Source organism: Rhincodon typus, chromosome 1 (assembly GCF_021869965.1).
Source record: "Rhincodon typus isolate 14 chromosome 1, sRhiTyp1.1, whole genome shotgun sequence".
NCBI lineage: Eukaryota > Metazoa > Chordata > Chondrichthyes > Orectolobiformes > Rhincodontidae > Rhincodon > Rhincodon typus.
The window spans coordinates 106,096,232-106,119,281 of NC_063332.1; the positions used below are offsets into that span (position 1 = coordinate 106,096,232).

Genomic DNA, 23,050 nt, shown 5'->3' on the forward strand with positions numbered 1-23,050 from the left:
CAGATCAAAAAGTACCAACCAAACTTTAATCCCTGTTTGCTGAACTTATTTGAAAGAAGGGTTGGAGTATCATTAGCTCAGTTAATCTGAGTTTGGGGCAGGTTGAATTTATTCAGCGTCTCTGTTTCTGATCCCTGCTGACATTGTTAATGTGGGTGAGGTCACATTATGATATCATAATTATGATATCTTCCAAAATCAAGTAGACTGCCCATGTTTGTTGTTTCAGCTTGCTGACTTAGTGGATGTCCCATTTTAACTTCCATAAGACTTTGTTGCTACCAAAGGGGAAATAGTGATTTCTTTGTTGGAAAGAAAACCAAATCATTTATGTACAGCAACAGAAATAATGGTGACTCAATCAGTAAAACACAGAAGTGATCAGGATTCTCAAGATTGACAAATGCTCTAATGCCTTTGGAGCCCCACTATGCTCCAGGAAACCTAGTCTGAAAGTTTACAGATTAGTGAACTAACATCTCAAAACAAATCTATTCATCAACAGGATTAACACCATCAAAGAAATAAGTGCGCGATGTCCACTTGCCATCACAGAAGATCTGCTCCAGGACCTTGCTCAGTACAAGACCCACAAAGATAAAAGTGAGTGGGCAGATTCAAGCATTTGATTTTGCTGCAGTAGTGTACTCCTAAGATGTTAGTCAGCAATGGCTTTGGAGGAGGAGCAGCAATAGCATTTTAAAATAATTTTGTATCTATAACAATTTGTGACTTCAATGTGTTCTAACATTATCACGTTTAATACTCGGTAAATCTTCACTGGCACAGCTGACAGATGAGAGAATATAAGACTTGTGTGTCACATCATATAAGTTAACAATTTATTGTTCTGCCAATGTGGTCACCTAAGAGATTTCTGCTGAGTAAATATTTGGATGGGTTCATGGAAATGTCACATGTGAGACTGCAGATATTCTGGGCTTGGTTTTTCTGTTGGGCACATTCTAGCTCCACTCAATATCATAAGTCATCACCCCTAACATTTTAGTCAAAGGAACTGCCCATTAGTAGCCAAAGGCCATTCTGACTGTCTAGTTAAGAATGCGAGATTAAAGCAGGGCTAATAAAAGCTGAAGGAGCTGCAACCTGCTGACACACACAGTGGAAAGAAAGGTTACATAGAGATGGGGGTGGCTTCACAGTGTTTTTTAAATAAACTCCTGAAAAAATGATTACAGCTGCCAGACTACTATTATGGAGGGGTTATGCTTTGATAGGGCACAGGGGACCTTCTCCATGCCCAAGCTGCCACCTTTAAAAATGGCCTAGAAGTGGGAAGACACTGGTAAACTGGCATGCACATTCGTGCTGGAACATTCTAGGCTCACCTGCTTTCGTTCACACCTCATGAGCGCTTCCAAAATCCAGTCAGTGGCTCTGATGTTTCTTGTTTCTGGAAAGTCCCTTTTTTGTATATTTGGTGACAGAAATTGAGCTCACTGAGGCGAGGGATATAAATCCTGGAGAAGGAAGCATTTATTTCAGATGCTAAGTCATCGGATGCTACTGGATCTTGTACAACTTGTACTGAATTCACAATATGACAATCTGTATCTGCCCCAGTTCAAATGGCAATTTTTTTCTTTTGTTTTCATTTCCCCAGTTAATTGCCAAAAGATACAGGTTGGGAGTAACTCCCTTTTTGAATATCAGTCATCCAGGATTAGATAGCAAAGGTGCATTCTCTGAAGTTTTTTGTTTGCCAACGTTTGGAAATTTGCAGTTGTGATTAAGTGAGTGTGTTAGCGTCCATAACTGAGTAAGTTGGGGATTTGTTGTGATAGTGTCTTTTTCTGAAGCCTGCATTCTTAAGTTATATTCTTTCCCCTAGACGTAATGATGTCTGCCAGATCCTTGATTCAGCTTTTCAGAACAATGAACCCTCAGATGTTGCACAAGAAAGACAGGGTAAGTTGTTTTGACATAAAGACTTTGGCGACGGTACAGAAAAGATTTAATGGAATCATTCCAGCGATGAGGGATTACAATTACATAGGAATGAATGGAGAAACTCCCTAGAATAGAGAGGACTGCGAGGAGATTTGATGGAGGTGTTTAAAATTCTGAAGGGTTTGGATAATATATAAAGAGGAACTGTTTCCAATAGCTGAAGGGCCAATGAACAAAGACCGTAGCTTTAAGTTATTGGTGAAAGAAGGAGATGTGAAATCAGGAAAAGTTCTACTTTGCGTGTTTTTTGATTTGGAACGTACTGCCAGATTCAATAGTAGGTTTATAAACGAAATTAGATAAATACTTGAAGTAGAAGAAAATCAAACATGCAGCAATGTCAACAACAATTTCTATTTGTCTGCTACCTTTAATGTAATAAAAGTATCCCAAGATGCTCTACAGAGACATTGAAAACAGCTAGCCACTTAGAGAGGTTACAGCTGGTGACCAAAACCCTGATCAAGAAGATATATTTTAATAAGTGTCTTTATAGAGGAAAAGTAAAAATGTGAGGAGTTTTGGGGAGGAATTTGAGAGATCAGGACGCAGACAACTGAAGACACTGCCACTAAAGATGGAACTAGTGAAATAAGGGCTGCTTAAGATGCTCAAATTAGAGGACTGCTGTTATCCGGAAGGATTGTGGAGTTGTAGATTATAGTGATGGGGAGGACAAAAACAAGAGAGACTTGTAAGCAAGGATGGGAATTTTAAAATCAAGGCATGGTTAACTGAGGAGCGACATATGTCAGCGCATGGCATTTGGTGTGATTTAGGATGTAGGCAGAAGAGTTCTAGATGACCTCAACTATTCAAAACAATGTCTGGGAGGTTGTCCACTCATGCATTGCAGTAGCTGGGGCTGGAGCTAACAAAGGCACGAATGAGGGTTTGAGAACTAGTTGAGTCGAGGCAGCAGTGGAGATAACTGATAATATGGAGCTAGAAATAGTTTGTCGAAAACATGTCATGGATTGGTGGTTGAAATATCATCCTGGGGGAACAAATATGACCAAAGGCTTTGAACAGTCTAGTTAAGCTTCCCAGTTACCAGGGAGAGAGGTGGATTTGGTGATGTGGCATGGAATTTATGACACAGACCAAAGACTTCAGTTTTTATCAAAATTTAATTGTAGAAAATTTCTCATCCAGTACTGAATACCAGATGATCAGTCTGGTATCTTAAAGGTATTGGAGGGTTTGGGTAGTTGGTGGGATAAAACAGAACTTGGTAAGTTGCTCTTCGAAAGAGCTGGCAAATTTCCAATAGGCCATATAGCCTGCTGTGTGCTGATGTATGATTGCAGTGTGTGGAAACAATCTTTTGGTCATAATTTACTTTTATGGTTGTGAACTTAACTTTTTATAGCTGCAACCTGGCTTTAAAACCCACTGACCTTTGTATTGCCAATTTCTTCAGTTCCCAAGCAGATAATTAGTGTTAGCTTCCTGGCAAATCCAGAAACTAATCTAAGCACCGGAGTTCTGGGACAGGAGACTGCCCCGCTTAAAGCAAGCTCCTGGGTGAAAGTAAGGTGATCTAATGAGGAACTTTGGTCCTAAAGCAATTAAATCAACTGCGAAGACTCTGACATAATACCCATACCATGATTTAAGGTGCTGTGAACATTCGCAAGATGCAATAATGTCTTTTATACAGAAAACTTTGCATGGTCCATTCCATGTGTTGCCTCTGATCTTTGTTGAGCACAATGTCTGAACTGCACAAAGGAAAGAAACCTGTGGAGCAGAGAGTCAGGCTGTTCTAAAGCATAAAAATGGCATCTAGGCAAAGAGCAAAGACAGACCAAAACACCAAAATTTGCAAAAATGCAATGTTATTAAATGCTACTGTGGCATAAAGAAGACTTGCTTGACATTGTTTTCAAACTGGAAATGTACATTTGTGATAGGGCAAACCTACAGAAGCCTCAAAGGAAGCCAAATGTCATGAATATGGTGAACTGGATTCTAAAGACTACATTCCAGGTGCAGAAGTGCTAGAAGAGGAGGGTGAAGAGGATGATGGTAAGTCTTTTCTATCTCATCCAGCATTTATCTGACGATACTAATTGCCATCAGATGCCTGCCACTATCTCCAACTAATTCAGGATGTGAATCCGTCTGGCCATAAATATCTCAGTGCCTTTCTATTTTGTTTGATGAATTTCAATGCACATGTACAACTGAAGAAAAGCTACCTCCGTCTTTTCCAGTTTGCCTAGGAAAACACATGATGCAGTGGTGGAGATCAGGTTTTTAGATGGTATTATCAACAACTTTCCATTAAGTGGCCCTTTTAATGTAGAAAAATGTCCCACGGCATTTCACAGAGGAATGTTTGGACAGAAATTGCATGCCAAACCATAGAAGGAGACTTGGAGGAAGTGGGTATTGTTGACCAAATGTTTGGACAAAGAGGTGACATTTGAGAGAAGGTGGTAAATGAGATGAAGATGGACAGTCAGAAAGTTGAAGAAGAGGTAAGTACCCCAAGAAGACATCACTGGGGGTAAAGACACCATTGCTGGAGATATTCTAGCTGTATGTGATTGAATGGATAAGTGTGACATCAAATGGGAGGAATTCTCCTGAGGTGGACCATAGGAGGAGGAGGAGGAGGAGGTCAGTATCACCAGTTGTGTCAAAGGCTGTACAAAGATTGAAAAGAGACGGTACACTACAGCAAAGAATGTAATAATTGCCCAAAACGGATAGTCTGGGAGATAGACCAGGTGTGATGGGCAGATAGCTTTAAACTTGCAGGTTGAGGAGAGATGTGCCAATATGTGGGGCATGAAATTCTAAGTAGTCGAATGAGAAGATTGAGGGAAAGAATGGGTAGTCATAACATTGCAAAGGAGCGGAATTCAACAGGAAGGTGCAGCTCAATGGGGAGGTGATGGCCTAGTGATTTTATCTGTTAATCCAGAGACCCAGTTAATGTTCTGGGGACCCAGATTCCAATCCTGCCACAGCAGGAAGAAAAATCTTGAATTAAGACTCTAATGTTGACCATAGACTATTGACAATTGTTAGAAAAACCCATCTGGTTCAGTAATGTCTTTTAGGGAAGGAAACTGCCATTCTTACCTGGTTTGGCTTAATTGTGACTCCAGACCCACAGCAATGTGGTTGACCCTCTGGGCAATCAGGGATGGGCAATAAATGCTGACCTAGCCAGCAACGCCCTCATCCCATGAATGAATAATAAAAAAAGATTCTGCTTCCATTGCCTTTTGAGGAAGAGAGTTCCAAAGACTCATGACCCACTGTGGCAAGTTCAGCAAGTGGTGGGCATGTGGAATGCGCTGCCGGCAGTGGTAGTGGAGTCAGATACTTGGATAGGCACATGGAGGATAGTAAAATGTAGTGTAAGCAGGGTAGATTGATCTTAGTAGGATAATAGGTCGGCACAACATAGTGGGCTGAAGGGCCTAAACTGTGCTGTACTGTTCTATGTTCTATGTTCTATACCTTGGGTCCCTTCATCCAAGTTATTTACATAAATTGTAAAATCAGCACTTATACTATGGCACATCGCTGGACGTGCCCCATCCTGCTGACCAGAAAATGACTCTCATATGTCTATTCTGTGCTTCGTGTTAGCCAGTCAATCTTCTATCCATGCCAGCATACTTCTCTCTGTACTATGAGGTTTTGTTTTCCATACTGACTTTATCACCTTATCAAGATGGTTCTTTATTGTGAAGAAAGATGCAAAATAGTTCATAGAATCCCTACAGTGTAGAAACAGGCCCTTCAGCCCAACGAGTCCACACCGACCCTCAGAGCATCTCACCCAGACCCATCTCCCTTTAACCCACCTAATCTAGGAGTCCCTGAACATTATGGACAATTTAGCATGGCCAATCCACCTAGCCTGCTCATCTTTGGACTTTGGGAGGAAACTGGAGTGCCCGGAGGAAACCCATGCAGACACGGGGAGAATGTGCAAACTCCACACAGGCAGTCACCTGAGGGTGGAATCGAACCCAGGTCCCTGGCGCTGTGAGGCAGCAGTGCTAACCACTGCGCTGACGTGCCACATCTTTTGGCCCTTCTTTGATTCCTATTATAATTTCTCCTGTCCCAGTCTACTTCCTTTTCTTTTTACTGGTGGAAGCGTTTGCAATCTGCTTTTTCTTCTTTGGTAGCTTACTGTTGTATTTTATTTTCTCCTTTTTTGTTAAACATTTTGGTGTTGCAGATGGATGGGAGAGTGCAAGTTCAGTTGAGGAGGAGGATGATGATGAAGATGACGAAGGGTGGATTGATGTTCATCATTCTTCAGATGAAGAGCAGCAGAGAGAGATGGTAAGAAAGAAACTTACCTCACAAACCTAACATGATTTGATTTATTGTCACGTGTACCTAAGTACAGTGAAAAGCTTTGTTTGCAAGCAGTACAGGCCGATCATGATAAGCAGGGACATACAGATCTTAGGATGCTTGGACAGAGTGAGGCATACTCGTTACGTTGCACAGGAGGTGCACAAAGCAAGATGAACATGAAAAATATCAACATTTATTGAAGTTAGACAGTTGATTCATCAGTCTAATAACAGCAGGGAAGAAGCTGTTCTTGAATCTGTTGGTGCATGTGTTCGAGCTTCTGTATCTTCTGCCTGACGGAAGAGATTGTAGGCGAGCATTACTGGGGTGGGAGGTGTCTTTGATGTTGGCAGCCTTTCCGAGGCATTGAGAAAAGCAAATGGAGTCCATGGAGGGAAGGTTGGCTTCCATGATGGTCTGGGCTGTGCACACAACGTTTTGTAGTTTCTCATGGTCCTGGGCAGAGAAATTGCTGGTCCAGACCATTATACACCTGGATGGTATGCTTTCTGTGGTGCATCTGTAAAAGTTGGTTTGGGTCCTTATGGACGTGCTGTATTTCCTAAGCCACCTGAGGAAGAAGAGGTGTTGTGCCTTTTTGACTGTCGCATCTACGTGGGAAGTCCAGAACAGGTTGTCGGTTATCGTCACTCCGAGGAACTTGATGCTGTCAACCCTCTCAATCACAGCTCTGTTGATGTAGACGGGGGGTGTTCTCCTCTTTCCTTTCTGAAGACAATGATCATTTTTTTTGTTTTGCTGGCATTGAGAGAGAGGTTGTGATCATTGAACCATGACACCAAGCCCTCTATCTCCTTTCTGTATTTTGACTCATTGTTGTTTGATATCTGTCTGACTATGGTGGTGTCATCAGCAAACTTGTAGATGGCGTTCATTTGGAATTTGGCTACACAGTTGTAGGTGTACAGGGGGTACAGTAGGGGGCTGAGAACGCAACCCTGGAGTCTCCAGTGTTGTGGGTTATTGTGGAGGAGGTGCATTTGTCTGGTCTTCACTGATTGCGGTCTATGGGTGAGGAAGCTGAGAATCCAGTTGCAGAGGGCAGAGCTGAGACCTAGGTCTTGGAGCTTTGAGATCAGTCTGGAGGGGATAATGGTGTTGAAGGCAGATCTGTAGTCGATGAGCGGGAGTCTGACGTAGGTGTACTTGTTGTCCAGATGTTCCAGGGATGACTGCAGGGCTGGGGAAATGGTGTCCACTGTGGACCTGTTACGTTGGTAGGTCAATTGCAGGGGGTCAAGGTAGGCTGAGAGGCTAGAGTTGATGTGGGCCATGACCAGCCTGTTGAAGTACTTCATGATTATGGAGGTCAGAGCCACTGGGCAGTAATTACCAAGTCACATTGCGAGTGCTTTCTTAAGTACTGGGATGATGGTGATCTGCTTGAAGCAGGTGGGAACTTCGGTTTGTAGGAGGGCGAGATTGAAGGTGTCGGTGAATATCTCCGCCAGGTCATCCGCACAGGATCTAAGTGCACGGCCGGGGATTCTGTCCGGCCTGTCGCTTCCCTTACGTCGACTCTCAGTAAGACCAATCTGACATTTGATGGAGAAAACAGGTGCGCTCGGGGCTGTTGGAGCAAGTGACACTGTGGCGCTGGCATTCTGCTCGAACTGAGCATAGAAAGCATTGAGTGCATCAGGGAAAAATGTGTCTTTTTCTGCTGTCTTGCTCTGCTTCATTTTGTATCCTGTTATGTTGTTTAGGCCTTGTCACAGGCGGCAGGTGTCCATGTGGTTGGTTTGGGCCTCAACTTGATCCAATACTGCTTCTTGGCATCTCTGATGGCTTTGCAGAGGTCGCATCTGGATTTTCTGTATATTTCTGGGTCGTCCGACTGGAATGCAGCACGCCTGGTCTTCAGTAGGCAGTGAATTTCCCAGTTTATCCAAGGTTCCAGTTGGAGAACATCCTTCTTTGCAGGCGGTCCTCCACACATTTTGCTCATGAAGTCCATGACGGTGGTTTAGGTTTTCCACTGAGTACTGGAATACAGTCCAGTCCACCGATTCCATGCAGTCCTGGAGACGCTGTTCTGCCTCAGACCAGCATTGTATTTCTTTCTGTGAAGGAACCTCCCGTTTCAGCTTCTGCTTGTAAGCTGAGTGGAGGAACATAGCATAACGTAACCCAATAGATATTTTATATTAAATCAGTTAAGCTTTTATATTAAATCAGTTAAGCTTAAAGATGCAGTACAGGATGGATTTTTAATTGCTTTTTGACTTTTTTTTTCCATTGATGTGTTGTTGTGGTGCTTATAGGGCAGTGGTCTCCACTGCAAACTGCTCATTCTTTCCTTACTTGCATTTGTTTTTGTGATGGAAACCCTGCATCAAAAGTCTAACAATCTCGGAGCTCTGCAAGTTTATTGCACCTTTAGTTTTGACCTGTTTTATTTCTTCTACTAGGTTCTTTGAGTCTGCTCTGCTTTACCAGTGTTCTCATGTTTTCGAGTCTACCTGCTTTATCCCTACTACTTTAAGTCAGTTACCTGCTCTATTTTTCTTGTTTTGTCTTTCAGTGTTTTCAATATTTTCTATTGATATAAGTCATTTTGAATTTGAAATGCATTTGTGGTTACATAAATGTATTTAATTGTTGACCAGAGTTGATAGCATTTTAAAGAAAATCCAAGCTGTTTAAGCCTTTACGTTTTGTTAGTACCTAGTTATCCGAAATGAACAACATAAATTGAGAGAAGCCATCGCTAAAAGGTTTTGGAGTAGATCTGTAGCTCGGGCTGTGGGTGTTGAGGTTGGTTGGCTCGCCAAGCTGGTTTGTTGTTTGGTAGACGTTTCGTTACCGTGCTTGGTAATATCCTCAGTGCAGCCTCCGATGAAGCGTCAGTGTGTTTTCCCGCCTGGTTTTTAAACTCTGGGGTCCGTTAACCGTTATCTGTTGAGGCAATCCATCTCAACGGACCCCAGAGTTTAAAAACCAGGCGGGAAAACACACTGATGCTTCATCGGAGGCTGCACTGAGGATGTTACCAAGCATGGTAACGAAACATCTGCAAAACAACAAACCAGCTCAGCGAGCCAACCAACCTCAACAAGCCATCACTAAGCTAAGATATAGTGCTGGTAATGAGGTCAGCCAGGTGGACATCATAGAATGAGTTCCCTGATTGGGGTTGCCAATCTGGTCTAATCAGGGAGCCCTGGCTAACATAAGAACAGGAGTGTTGGACATTCTGACACTCTGAGACCTGACTCTGAGGGAGCTGAACCAGTGTCAAGGACTTTCCCTGTGTAAATAAAGGGTGACTTGGTGATGAGATACTAGCTTCTGTAGAGTTATTTCATAAGAAAATTGATTTCCACGTGCAAAAGAAATAAAAGCCTGTCTTTAAACCTTCCCAGAGAATTATAATGTTCCAAGAAACAGTCTAAAACGTTGCAGAATTGTGAAATGTCAACGTAAATATGTATGTTCGTTTTCACTAAATATATATAATTTTTAAAAATATGTGTATGAACTCTAAAAAAGATTATATTTAGTGTCAGTTGCAGCTCATGCAGCCATTGAGTAAAAGGACTGAAAATACTTATGCCAGCTAGAAAGCACAGCAAGTTGGGAGGTAAAAAGAGGGAACAAAAGGTAAATGTTGGAAATACACTTATGGCCCTTGAACATCTGAAAGACGTGAACATCGAAAAGTACTGACTCTGGTCAGGGCACATTCCATTGAGATTGAATAATGGTCACATTGCTTGACATTTACAAGGTTTTGAAATAGACTTCAGGCTGGATGAAATGTTTATATTGGATTATTTTCAACACAGTTTTGTGTTTCAAAAGGTAGAGAAGATGAGTTGTATACCTCCAGAAGCACGGAAAGCCAAAGCTGCAATCGTCAGTGCTAGCCGGGTACTAACACAGGAAGATTTCAAGAAAATCCGTCTTGCCCAAATGGCTAAAGAAATTGATGCTGCCCCCGGCAAAAGTCAAAAAAGGAAAATTGTTGAGGATGACTGTGATGAAAGCAGGTGAGTACGTTTTCTGTTACAGAACTACTGAGAAAAATCTTTGTTCTATGGCAATCAGGTGAGCTCTAGGAGATTCAGGGTTAAATGTGTGATTATACTATATATACTTAAACGTCTTATTGTTAATATATCTCTGCTTTTAAGATACCGTAAAGCCATTTTTTCACACATCAGGTTTGCATTATGTAATTTCTTGGGTTGAGTGTAGTCTTTGCCACAAGAAATTCCCACATTCTCTACGATTTGGAGGACTGCATCTTTATTTGAAAATGTTTAATTATCTGAACACATTATGCCATAAACACGCTTCAGTTAGAATGTCACCTTGTCCCGATTCGTGTATTAAGGAAATATTGCTGCTAATCTGGCCTCTTACCTACCTCATCCCTTAACCACCTCCAGGTTTGTTGCTTTACCGATTTCCAGTACAGGAGGCACATTCATCATTATTGTAGTGAGCATTTTAAACAGCCAAGGAAACACTGCAGCAGAAAGCAATGAATTAAACTCCGTGCTGTCAGCTGCGAGTTGTATTTAAGACAGCAGCTGCAATTTGTGCCAAGGCCAAGGTGTGCATGATCTGGTGAGAATTTGTGAATGAACACACAGCAGCATCAGGTAGTGCAAGAGCACTGGACCAGGTTTATCAAGCAGTATAATACCACCAAGCTCATTGAGAACTGAAAGTTTAGTGTACATGCCTGACAAATTAAAACCTGCTTTCAATATGAAGGAAATAGCATGACATGGCCTCCATGTAACCATAGTGTGGTTGATTTGTGTAGTCTGATCTATGGTATTTTACAAATAGCACACAAGCTGGTTTCAAGTTAAAAGTTGTTACATTTGCTAATTTGTTGAATATCTATGCTACATTGAGAGAATTTGCTGCCGGGATTGCAGTGAAAAATTGGTAGAAGAATGGAATTTGAAGGAATCTGCTCAAAAGAAGATCCCCAAGATCAATACAACATGAAAACAGGATGATGTCACTGAAGTAGCATATGCTGGAATTGGTCCATGTAACCATAGTGTGGTTGACTTGTACACTCTCTGATCTATGGTGTTGTACAAATAGCACACAAGCTGGTTTCAAATTAGCAAATTTAATAACTTTTAACTTGAAGCCATTGTGTTCTGTTTATAAAATACCATAGATCCGAGTGTACAAGTCAATCCTTGAAGCCTCTAAATCCTTACAAATGTGGGAATTGACATTTACGGCAAGTATGTAACATGTTTTTTAAAAAAGCCTTCAAGTAAAATCAATGTCACATGTTTTATTCAATTCATTAATTCTACAAGTATTCCTTTAACTACAAAACTGTCAAATACATTATCTTTGATACCTGACACAGAGCTATTTGTATTCGCTCTAAGTCTCATTGGTCATGTCTGTTCAAATGCTCCTGAGTTGAAATTGGATGAGGCCAATCTTTGTTGTAGCAAGTTAGCTACGGAGCCTTGATGGTATCTCGTTCACTGCTAGATCTGTTCTCCCAGCCGTTTGTTATAGACAGCTATTTTGATGCCCGCTGAAAACATCGAATGCCACGTGTTTGATTGCAGCCTTTCTTCTTCCAAGGAACCTGTCTTTTCAATTTTCAACATTTAATTGTAAAACTCTTGCAGTTTCAGAGGGGAGCAGCTTTCACTGCGAAATATAGAACGTCTCCATAAAAAACCTAAATCAGACAAAGAAACTCGATTAGCAACAGCAATGGTAAGAAATTGTTGAATATTCTGTGACACAATTTTGTTGTATTCTAATATTTTTGTCTTTTAAAAATAATATGATGACTTTGTTCCTTTGATAATATTTTGTTACTTACCCCCTGGATCATACATCTCCTGGAGATTGCACTTGACTTTTAGTTGAATATCTGCATCGTAACAAATTCAAAGGAGCACAAAGTTGGAGTAACATATAGTCTTTGACAATTTTAAAAAGACACATTCAGCAAATTGGTAAATTTTTGTTTCCTTTAACAGGGCAGTCAAGACATTAGAAAATGTGCGTTTTTGAGGAATTAGTTTCCTTTCAGTTCTGCCAAAACTTAATCCGTGACAAATCCTTGTGTATCGAAACTGATCTGGTGTACATATGCAGAAGTATCATTTTTGTCATTTTGTCCCATTTCTGTTTTTATGTAAGCTTTTAACATATTTAACAAATAAAGTAAGAATATTATTCAACCTTCAACCTCTACGGCAGTATATGTTTTGGAGGTCAACTGAGACTGACCATTAATCTTTCTTTACCCACCCTGCTAAACTGTTCACTTCCAACCAGCACCTAAACAGGCTGACTAAGAAGTTGTATTGATGAAAGAAAAAACAGAGTTAATGTTTCGGGTCCAGTGACCCTTCCTCAGAACTTTGTTTTTGTTCCTGATTTATAGCATCTGCAGTTCTTTCCGTTTTTATTTAAGTTACATTGTATAATTTGCTATATAGATACTATTCTCTAAATCATTTAATAGTGAACAGAGTTAATTTTATGCAGTTTTGATTCCCTGTCTGCTTTCCCACCATGTTTTATTTGCTCTTCTTTCCTAACAATGGGAGCCTGTGTCTATGCAACTCCACAGGTAATGATAACTCTCTGCTACTTTGAGGTAGGCATTCTTATGTAAGCCTATACTGTATGTATTGACAGCTCTTTGACTGTCCAACTATCTCAGTTGCACACAATTATGTTCTTGCCTAAGTGTATGTTTTCTTCTGCCCCAAGTTAAAGAAAAATAGTTTATTGAATTGATATGATAAGAGAGAACATGCATTTATATGATACATTTCGAACCATCAGGATGTCTTGGAGCATTTTGCAGCAGAAATCATTTTAGAGGTCATGTCCATAAAATGAGGTAATGTTACAGCACAGAAAGAGACCGCTAAATTAATCACGTCTACACCGTTCATATTATTACACGAGCCACTCATCCTCATTCACTTTCCTTGTTGCTTCCTATGTCATTTAAGTTTAAAAAAAACTATCTAATTCTGTTTTTAGAAAACGTATGGACTTTGCTTCGACAGTAGTTTACCAAAGAATTCTACATTCTAAGCAATTCCTGTGATAAACAATGTTTCTGACTTGTTGTTCATTCTTATGATTATTGTAAATTTGTGCCCCTTTGATTCTTTAGACTACCCTCCATCTTGAACTTAGATGTTGCAGCACAGAAGGAGGGCCTTTCATCCCATTCTGTCTGCTGGTTCTAGTGATACGTCCCACAATCTCAATTATAAATCCATCAGTTGGCAATAGTCTCTATTTTGAGACACAAGATTCTGGATTCAAGCCCATTCCGAGATTTATGTACAAAAATCTACAGTAGCAGTCCAGTGCAGTACTGAGAGAATGCTACACGTTTGGAAATGCTGTCTTTCAGATGAAATGTTATATTAAGGCCTCGTGTCCTTTCAGGCAAACGTAAGAGATTCAGCAAATTGGTTAATTTCTGTTTCATTTAACTGGGCAGAAAAGACATTGGAAGAATTGCATTTTTGAGGAATTCTAATATTTCAAAGAAGAGCAGAAAACTGATCCACTGCGCCCTGGGCAATATATAGATTCCAAACAACATCACCAAAATGTTTTTTTCTGGTTATCATCTTACTGCTGTTTGTGGGAGGTTGTGCAGAAGTTGGCTGTTGCCTTTTCTCTTCAGAAACACTTCATTGGCTATATATGACAGGAGCTTTGAGCTGTGCTTTACAAATACTTTGGACTACTTTTGCTGCTATAATGATCTACTTTTGCTCTCAGACAGTGATTACAACACTAGTAATAGCAGTTAACTAAAGAGTGCATTGGTCCTTGATTAGATATTAGTCAATTAGTGGATTAATTACACTTCTTAGTAACTGATTAAAATGTACTTCTATAGCTACTCCTTTAACAACCCTGCAAGCTATAGTAATAGGTGCCAGGCTGGAAACTGTGGAACCTAACTTTATGAAAAATTGTCCCCTTTAATTTTGGTGGGAAGCCTCTTATAGCCAAACAGATAAGCATGCAAGTTGGGAATAGGACCCTCAAGGCTGCTCTGCCATTTAATAAAGTCATGGCTGAATTAATTGTAACCTCACCCCCACATTCACAACAACCCACCCCCCAATAACCTTTAACCCTCTTGTTTACAAAGAATTCAGTCACCTGTGCCTTACCATAACTTTGATAGCATATCGTCGAAATTTTACCCCTATGATTTGTGTAGTGTGGTGGCTTTTCACCAGTGATTTGGATGTACTGTTTCCCGTCTGCTTCACCTCTCTTTCTTTCTAAATCTGCCAGGCGGGAAGATCTGCGAGAAATGAATATGTGAAAAAGAGAAACAAGCTGAATCCATATGCTAGCACAACCAACCAGGATAAGAAAAAGAAGAAGAACTTTATGATGATGAGATACAGTTGTAATGTGAGATCAAAAGGCAAACGGTCATTCAGAGAAAAGCAGGTAATTGATTATTCTGAGGTCACAATTGGAATATGCCAAAAACTCTCAGGAGGCCATCACTGGAAAATGTGGAGGCACGTGGATTGCTCATCAGAATGGGTATTTAATGGCGATGAATAGCATTTAAAAAGGGATCACAGCATGGAAAGGCAAAGTGAAAAGAGTATCACAAAATGCTTATATAGAGGACAGGTGATGATTAAATAGCTTAAGTGATATCAGATTAATTCTTCAATGTTAACTGTTTTATTACTTGAATATTCTAATATGAACTGCAATAAAATTGACCCAACATGAGACAGGACAATTCCAATATTTGTTTTAAGGAATGAAGCTGAACAGAAGGAAGCGGTATCAGTTGGAGATGTTATGAAGATTATTATTCAATTAGATTTTGAGCATCCATAAAAAATGAGAAAGGTAGACCAAGAGTAAATTTTAGAAAGGCCTCTCTATAAAGCTGAAATGTACTGTGTTAATAGTAAACTGTAAATAGCTACTTACATAAGTGTCTATGTACTTAAGTTAATTTCTTTCGACAGATCGCTCTGCGGGATGCACTCTTGAAGAGAAAAAAACACTCGAAATGAATCCAGACAATTTAGGACACTTCCAGAATTGTATTATTTAAGATCAAAATATGGATGTTACAACAAAAACAAAAGTTCTCACTTTGGAGGATAATTCTGAAGCCTTGAATATATTCTCTTTCTTAATATAATTGTTGTACAGTAACTGATCTATAAAATAAAATAACTTTCAAATAACAACAATGAGCATTATAAATACAAAACCATTTTTACTTATCAGCAAAGAAATGCAATATCTACCAAAGTGAATCCATTCACCTTTGTACTAACTTCAACCCAGGTTGCTCACTTTAAATTCTATATTGGTCACGACCATCCAAATGTAAAATGAGCTAGTGCTAACTTTCCAGCAGGTTTCTAGTGATCACTTAAATGTTGCGGTCAATCTTAATAAGTGAGCCTTCTCACTTTGAGAGACTGTAGGGCACCAGATGTGGTGGGAAGAGTCATATTGGTGTAGCTTTGTACCCTTCTGAGGTTATGATGGAGGCAGATTAGGCCAACTAGAGGAAGCTCACCCTTCATATCTGAGCTTGATTGATCACCAATTGCCTAAAAAGTGAAAGTGTTACATTTTCCAAAACTAACACTACATCTTGATGAAGACAAAATTCACCACAGATTGGGATTTGTGTGGAGTACACAAGGTAGTCAGCCCAGGATACAGATTTTGGAAGTCAGCCATGCCCCATTTTCACAGCAGTCAGTTGCCGTATTCTGAAATTTAAAGGTCTTGATAACAACTTTGACAGTTGCTGTCAAGTTATAGGCACATAAGTTAAGTGTGATGTTTGGGTGCCCAGTAAGTAGGATGCCAGCTGGGAAAGATGCTAGCTGGAGAGAAGGTAGGGTGCCAGGATGCCAGATTGGTAGGGAGTAGATGCCCATGTAGAATTCCAGATGAGTAGGTGGTTGGATGCAAAGTACATGGGTTGTCAGGTGAGAAGATGGTGGATTGCCAGCTGTGAAGGGATATGGTGCAAGATGCATAGAGTGAAAAGTGGTAAGGTAAGTATTGTACTATTTAGGGTATGTCGGGATGGATGAGAAAAGTTGGGTCCAGTGAAGCATGGGCAGGATGGATGCTGGATTTGAGGAGTTCACGTCTGGCAGTGGGATAGCGTTGGTGGTCCGGTCTGACCTGGTGGGGGACTGCTTGGGGAGGGACAGTTCAGGGTCTGGAGGAGATATGGCTGGGGATATGTGAGGTAAGTGTGGGGCCTTTTGTATTGTTGCTCAGGAGTTAGACTATGTGTTTAATAGTCTTAACTTTTGCTGAGTAAATATTTTTCTTTCTTTAATTGGAGTCTGCTGACGTCTCCACTTTAAATGGAGATTTTGTTTTGGACTGCTTCTGGTAGTATTTGATGGGCATTAAGGAGTGGATGAGCCGGTGGTCTGTCCTGCAGTCGTCTGCACTGGTCATTGCTTTGGTAATGAGGAAAAACTTTTGGTCTCAGGATCGAACAATGATGTAGTGAGTCATGTGCCAGAGTTTTGATTGTGGATACCTCCAAGAACTCATGAACTTGTCTTTTCGGTGGAACAATGTATTGGTGATGATGAGTTGGTGTTCCCCACATTTGGTGAGAATCCCATTGGTATCGTCATTCCCAACTCCTTCCTTTCCGATCGTTCCTTTCCAGAGTTGGGCATCCTTTCCAACCTTGGCTGTGAAGTTTCCAAGGAGCATCATCCTTCGGCCTGTTGGTGAGTATGGTGTCCAGAAATCCTCTATAACGACAGCCATGTCAGCTGAGGCAAACATCCATGTCTTACTCCCTAGGCCCTAGGAGTTAACACTTCATTCTATGAACAAATGGAACATCCTTGTAGGGGTTGGTTTAGCTCAGTTGGCTGGACAGCTGGTTTACAATGCTGAGTGAAACCAACGGTGTAGGTTCAATTCTTGCACTGACTGAGGTTACCATGAAGTATTCTCCCTCCCAGCCTTTCCCTTCACCTGAGGCATAGTGACCCTCAGGCTAAAGCACCACCAGTCATCTCTCTCTAATGAAAGAGCACCCCTACAATCTAGTAAGATTAAGGTGACTTTACCTTTGCCTTGTACAAGTAATGTCACACTGTCTTATCAATAATGCCAACTATCATTTAAAAAAAAAGTTCTCAAAATACTAAAACAATTATATGGGAAAAGTTTTTTTTTAATTTAGGTATGCTGCAATTATAGTTAACTGATCATGTCAGTTAGCAAACATTAATATTGTTGAATTGCTCGCTGAGCTGGCTTGTTCTTATTCCAATGTTTCATCACCATACTAGATGACATCGTCAGTGGAGCCTCCGATGAAACGATGTTATTCTACTTCACTTGGAATTTATACTGTCCGGTCCGTTATGGTCTTAGGAGTCTTTTTGTCAATTCCGATATGTTCTTGATGTAGGGCAGTGTGGCCAGTGTGTTAGGGTGTGCTGTGTCCTCCTGTTGTTGTCTGTTTAGTAGGCAACTGCAGAAGAAGTTGCGGGGATATCCATTTATAGCAAGGATTTAATGTAGATGCTCTTCCTCTTTCCTGCGTAGTTCCGGAGTGTTGCAGTGTGTCCTGGTCTATACAGAAAAGCAACCCATACTGATCAAATCCTGAACTTCCACAGCAACCACCCCAACGTCTGCAAACAAAACTGCATTAGGACACTATTTAAACAGACCAGGACACACTGCAACACTCCGGAACTATGCAGGAAAGAGGAGGAGCACCAACATAAAATCCTCACTATAAACGGATATCCCCGCAACTTCATCTGCAGATGCCTACTAAACAGACAACAACAGGAGGGTACAGCACGGCCCAACACATTGGCCACCATGCCCTACATTAAGAATATATTGGAATTGACAACAAGACTCCTAAGATCGCTAGGGATTGTGGTAGCCCACAGGCCCACAGCCACTCTACGACAAACACTCACAAGGATTAAAGACCCCATACCCATGACATGCAGAACCAACGTGGTTTACAAAATACCATGCAATGACTGCCACAAACATTACATCAGACAGACAGGAATAAACTAGCCATCAGAATACCTGAACATCAACTGGCAACAAAGCGGCATGACAAACTCTCCTTAATATCGGTACACTCAGACAATAAAGCCCATCAGTTTAACGGGAACAAGGTAACCATAGTAGCCCAAGCCAAACATAGACATGCATGGGAATTTCTAGAGGCACGGTTCTCCATCCATAATGCAATCAACAAACATATAGAATTAGACCTCATATACAAACCCACACAGATCAAAACCAGAAATGACACTACTCAACATAACGGACCGGACAGTATAAATTCCAAGCGGAGTAGAATAACATTGCTTCATTGGAGGCTCCACTGTCGATGTCATCTAGCATGGTGACAAAATGTCTGAACGAGAACAAGTCAGCTCAGCGAGCAAGTCAACAACCCCAAATATTAATATACATAATTCTTGTTTAAAGACAGATGTCATACTCAATTCAAACTGCTCCCTTCAAACATGTTTATTTTTCTAAAGCTGACAAATAGACCTTGATTAGCATCTAGTTTAATAAAAAAAATCCCAGTTGCTTTAAGTTAGACTGTTTGGTACCTTTTTAAAGTAATCTTAATTAACTCATTGACAGCTACCCTAACTGTTAATTGTTTCACTAACAGAAATTTAAACTAAACTTTTAAAATGAAATCTAAGGGAAAATCCTAAAATGTTATATCAAACCAACATAAAATCCTAAAAATTAGTGCTATTGTCAAAATTTTACTGTTATGCAGAATTTAAAGAGCCACTGTCAGACTTCACAGTGATTGCACAGAGATTTCTGCTAGGGTAACTTGAAGGGAGATGTTCTAAAGAAAATAAAAATGTAAGTTTTGTAACCTTTTTGGGTTGTGAAAATCTTCTGCAAAACTGCAAATTACTTCCTTACCAGATCATTATCTTTTAATCTCAGTCAAAATACCTTGTTTCTGATATCACCAGCCTCTGCTTATGGTTGACCTCAGACTTCCTAATTTCTCTCTTCAGACTTTTGAGTGCATGTCAAATACTGGTCTCAATGAACTTCTACTGAGAACTCATCTTCGGGCAGCACCAGCAAGGTAGGTAGTGTTTGGGCTCCTGAGTCCGTCCACTCCAGATCGGCCTTATCCTTCTTTCTCTTTCTGTTTCATTGTCTTTTCCTTTTTCTTCACCTTTGTTGGCTGCAAAGGAGGTGTCATTGTGGAGGAAGCTGGAGCAGGACTCATGGTGAAGATGGTGAGGTGGCAGCTGCAGGTTTGGCTGCATTGTGGACCGAGATTGGGATACCAAGTAATGTCAGCGAGGTGGCGGCAGCAGAGTTGGGGACTCCTGGGGCATTGGCTGGACCCAGAACGGGGACTCATTGTGGCCTGGAGAACAGAACACCTAAGAGAAACCCCAGAGACCTTAAGAAAACTCGGAGCTGTGCTTGACAAGAGGGACTGTAAAGTTGAAATTATTTCTTATTTTTCTTCCTTTATATTTTAGGACAGAAAATGAAGCTCTATTTAAGTAATTTCTTTTTAGTCATTTTGTAATCTAAAATGGCACTGGATTGTGGTGACAAAACACTTCACTATTTTTCCAAATAAATGTTACAATAAAATTATCCATTCATTCATCTTCCTATTTACTATTGGCAGGGAGCCATTGCAGATACACAATTCCTCCCAATTGCTCCCTGTAATACTGAATTGTGTTCCTGCTGCTGTCAAGTGAATTGCTTAGAAGACTTCCAACCTGTACCTTGAGATGGGTGGAGGGAAGCAAAAGGACATCAGGATACCAACCTAATGGCTTCTACCTGATTTTCCAAACTCCACCTCCAAAGGCCTAGGAAAACTCCCCTAGAGGTCTGCAAGACTAGCTGAAGTCGTCTTGTCTCCACTGGGAATTGAGTTTAAGGGCGAATTGACATTGAATTAAAAAAGCAAAATCAGAAATTGTTGGAAAAACTCAGAACTGAAGTAGGGTCACTGGACCAGACATGTTAACTTTGCTTTCTTTCCACAATTGCTGCCAGACCAGCTGAGTTTTTCCAGCCATTTCTGATTTTGTTTCTGATTTTCAGCATCCGCAGTTCTTTGGTTTTTTGACATTGTATTCAAATTTAATTCCCCATAAAGAAATTGGCTTATATGGCAAGAAGCAACTTGCTGGCCTTTAAAATGTATAATAATCTGATTGGATTGTTCAACTGAGCTTTGAAGTTGTGGTGAGGACATTGGTCACTCCTCCAGTGTGAGCATGCTTATTTTATATGCTTTCTTGGACCTCTTGCAGCTCCATCCACAAATGTACTCAAATCAATATTTCCCAAATAGTGACCTCTTCCTGTCTTTTGAAATATCTTTCATTTCTTTTTCCATGAAGAAGCGAAACACTGTTAATTTTTTGCTGAAGAAGTTAATTTTTTAAAAAGCTACTTTTTAAAAAAAACATGGTTCATTTCAAAGGATACAGTTTCACCTCAGTTCCACCCCTTAACTGAGTTGATGGTCCAAAGATTGTGCTATAAAGCTGCAATTTATTAATTTGCACTTCTAGCAACTGGCACTGCTAAGATTTCTCAAGCTCAAGGGTGAAAAATACTGTAATGAGCAGTGCCTCAATGCCCCGTCAGAAAATTTCTTGTCATTATGTCACAAGTTTCCCCTTGTGGATCCTTTCAGTCATTTGTAGCATCAGAGTTCACATGCTTCTTTGAAAATATCTGGTAATAGTGATGTGCTTAAGGGCAGGTCCTCTGCTTCTTTTTCTACACCTCATGATTTTACACTTTGTGCTTCAGTTGCTTGTCAGTGCCTCATATTTCCAATTTCAAGTTCTGTTTCTCCCTCTTGATTTGCATCCTTCTAATCTTCCTTCAGTTGCCTCCAGCAAGTTGTCAAGCCTTTGAATATGGCCAATCCAACCTATAACCTTTAATTAATGATATTCACTACTACTTTTCTCTTCAGAGGCAAGAGAAATATGTAAATCAACATGCTTCTCCTCCACCCATACCAGTTTATAACAGGGTCAATTTCTGCTACATGCAGTAAGAACTGCTTTTATGTTCTGTGATGCCTTTGGATTTTTATTTCACCAGAGAAGTCAACTCAATTGAGGAATGTAATCTACTACAAAATTTAAAGACTCTGAAACTCCAGAGATTGGATTTTAACTAAGCAGTTAGAAGCAGGGAGGATGTGAGGTGCTCACACGCTGTAGATTTAAAAGGGACCTAAGGGGCATCTTTTTCACACACAGGTTGGTGCGTGTCTGGAATGAGCTGCCAGAGGAGGTGGAGGCTGGTACAATTACAACGTTTAAAAGGCATCTGGACATGTATATGAATAGGAAAGGTTCAGACGGATGTGGGTCAAAAGCTGGCAAATGGGACTAGATTAATTTAGGATATCTGGTCATCATGGATGAGTTGGACTGAAAGGTCTGTTTCCATGCTGTACACCTCTGTGACTCAACACAGCCACACCATCAACAGTTCTGTCATAGATTCATATTGAATTCAAGAGGTTGACTCCACTTCTGTCTTCACAGATGCTGAGTATTTATTTCTGTTTTGATACCAGACATTTCCAAGATGGCAGCAGCGTAGCAACACTACGCCAAGATCCTGGAACAGTGTTCGTCCACTTCCATCTACATTCTTTGTTTCTTTTCTTTCGATATTTTCTTTTGCTTTTTTTTCTCTTTTAAAAGCCTTCTGGTGTCTTTGGCGGGGCAAGAGCAGTCTAGGCCTCCTGAGCACGGGCAGCAGTGATGGTAAGAGTCGGCTCCTCCAAGAGTCTGAGCTCAGTGTGGAGGAGAGCTAGCCCTTAGAGAGCTCACGACAGCAGCGAGTGTTAGCCCAGCAACAAGAGATGGTGACAAAGAATGGCGACTGCATCAGTAGGCCCACCAAGCACTCGAGGTGATGACAACGGCACCAGCTTTCAAGATGGCAGCAGCAAGATGGCCTCTGTGGTGAGCAAAGACAGCATCAATTGGCCCAACTCGCTACTTCTGGTGGATCGATGGGAGTGGCAGCTGCATCAGTGGCAGCAGGGTAGGTCTGGTGTGGTATACCTGGAGTGCCATAGTGGCACTGGTGGCTCCAGAGCGAGACTCCTGGAATAGACTGTGATACAAGGTCATTGTTGGAGGTCCCAGAGCCCCTTGTGGGGACCTCCCACCCCCACCCCCAATATTGAGCAGAGCACAAAAATTGAGGAAGAATTCTGTTTTTAGTTACATTCTAGTTATGTCTTAATATCTTCTGAACTCAAAATGGCATTGGAACATGGCGACATATCACACTTTTCGCTATTTATTTGTTAAATACAAGTAACAATATATCATTCAATACAATTCAATGTTCCCTACTTGATTGACAGGTTAAACAGTCCAGAAAAAGCCACAAAGGTGGTAGGGACAGGTTATGTGAACTCTCTGGCAGCCACACCTCAGTCCCTGTCCCTCTTCATGAAACCAGAGTAGGTGGATAGGTGGATTCAGATATTTTAACTTGTCACTTGATCCAAATCCACCGATTTTGGATGCTTAAAATTCCTCCTGACATACTAAATTTGACACTTAACGGTACACTCTTGACCGTGTCTGAGTCTTTATTTTAGTTAATACCGTGTGGAGCTGGAGGAACACAGCAGGTCAGG

At 40.8% G+C, this 23,050-nt stretch overlaps 1 protein-coding gene across 2 annotated transcripts in view; it reads left to right on the top strand.

The window, feature by feature from the left end:
- The window catches only part of sdad1 (SDA1 domain containing 1), a 48,850-nt gene extending 33,296 nt beyond the window's left edge, over positions 1-15,554 (top strand). Inside the window, exons 14-21 of one of the 2 annotated variants that reach the window (XM_048601723.1) lie at positions 506-603; positions 1,853-1,929; positions 3,888-4,002; positions 6,176-6,291; positions 10,135-10,322; positions 11,955-12,045; positions 14,623-14,784; positions 15,327-15,554. In XM_048601723.1, coding sequence (XP_048457680.1) covers positions 506-603; positions 1,853-1,929; positions 3,888-4,002; positions 6,176-6,291; positions 10,135-10,322; positions 11,955-12,045; positions 14,623-14,784; positions 15,327-15,374 — 895 coding nt within the window. In that variant the 3' untranslated portion in view covers positions 15,375-15,554. The remainder of the gene's footprint in view (positions 1-505; positions 604-1,852; positions 1,930-3,887; positions 4,003-6,175; positions 6,292-10,134; positions 10,323-11,954; positions 12,046-14,622; positions 14,785-15,326) is intronic. The other variant, XM_048601729.1, reaches the window with a different exon arrangement.
- Positions 15,555-23,050: the final 7,496 nt, after the last annotated feature.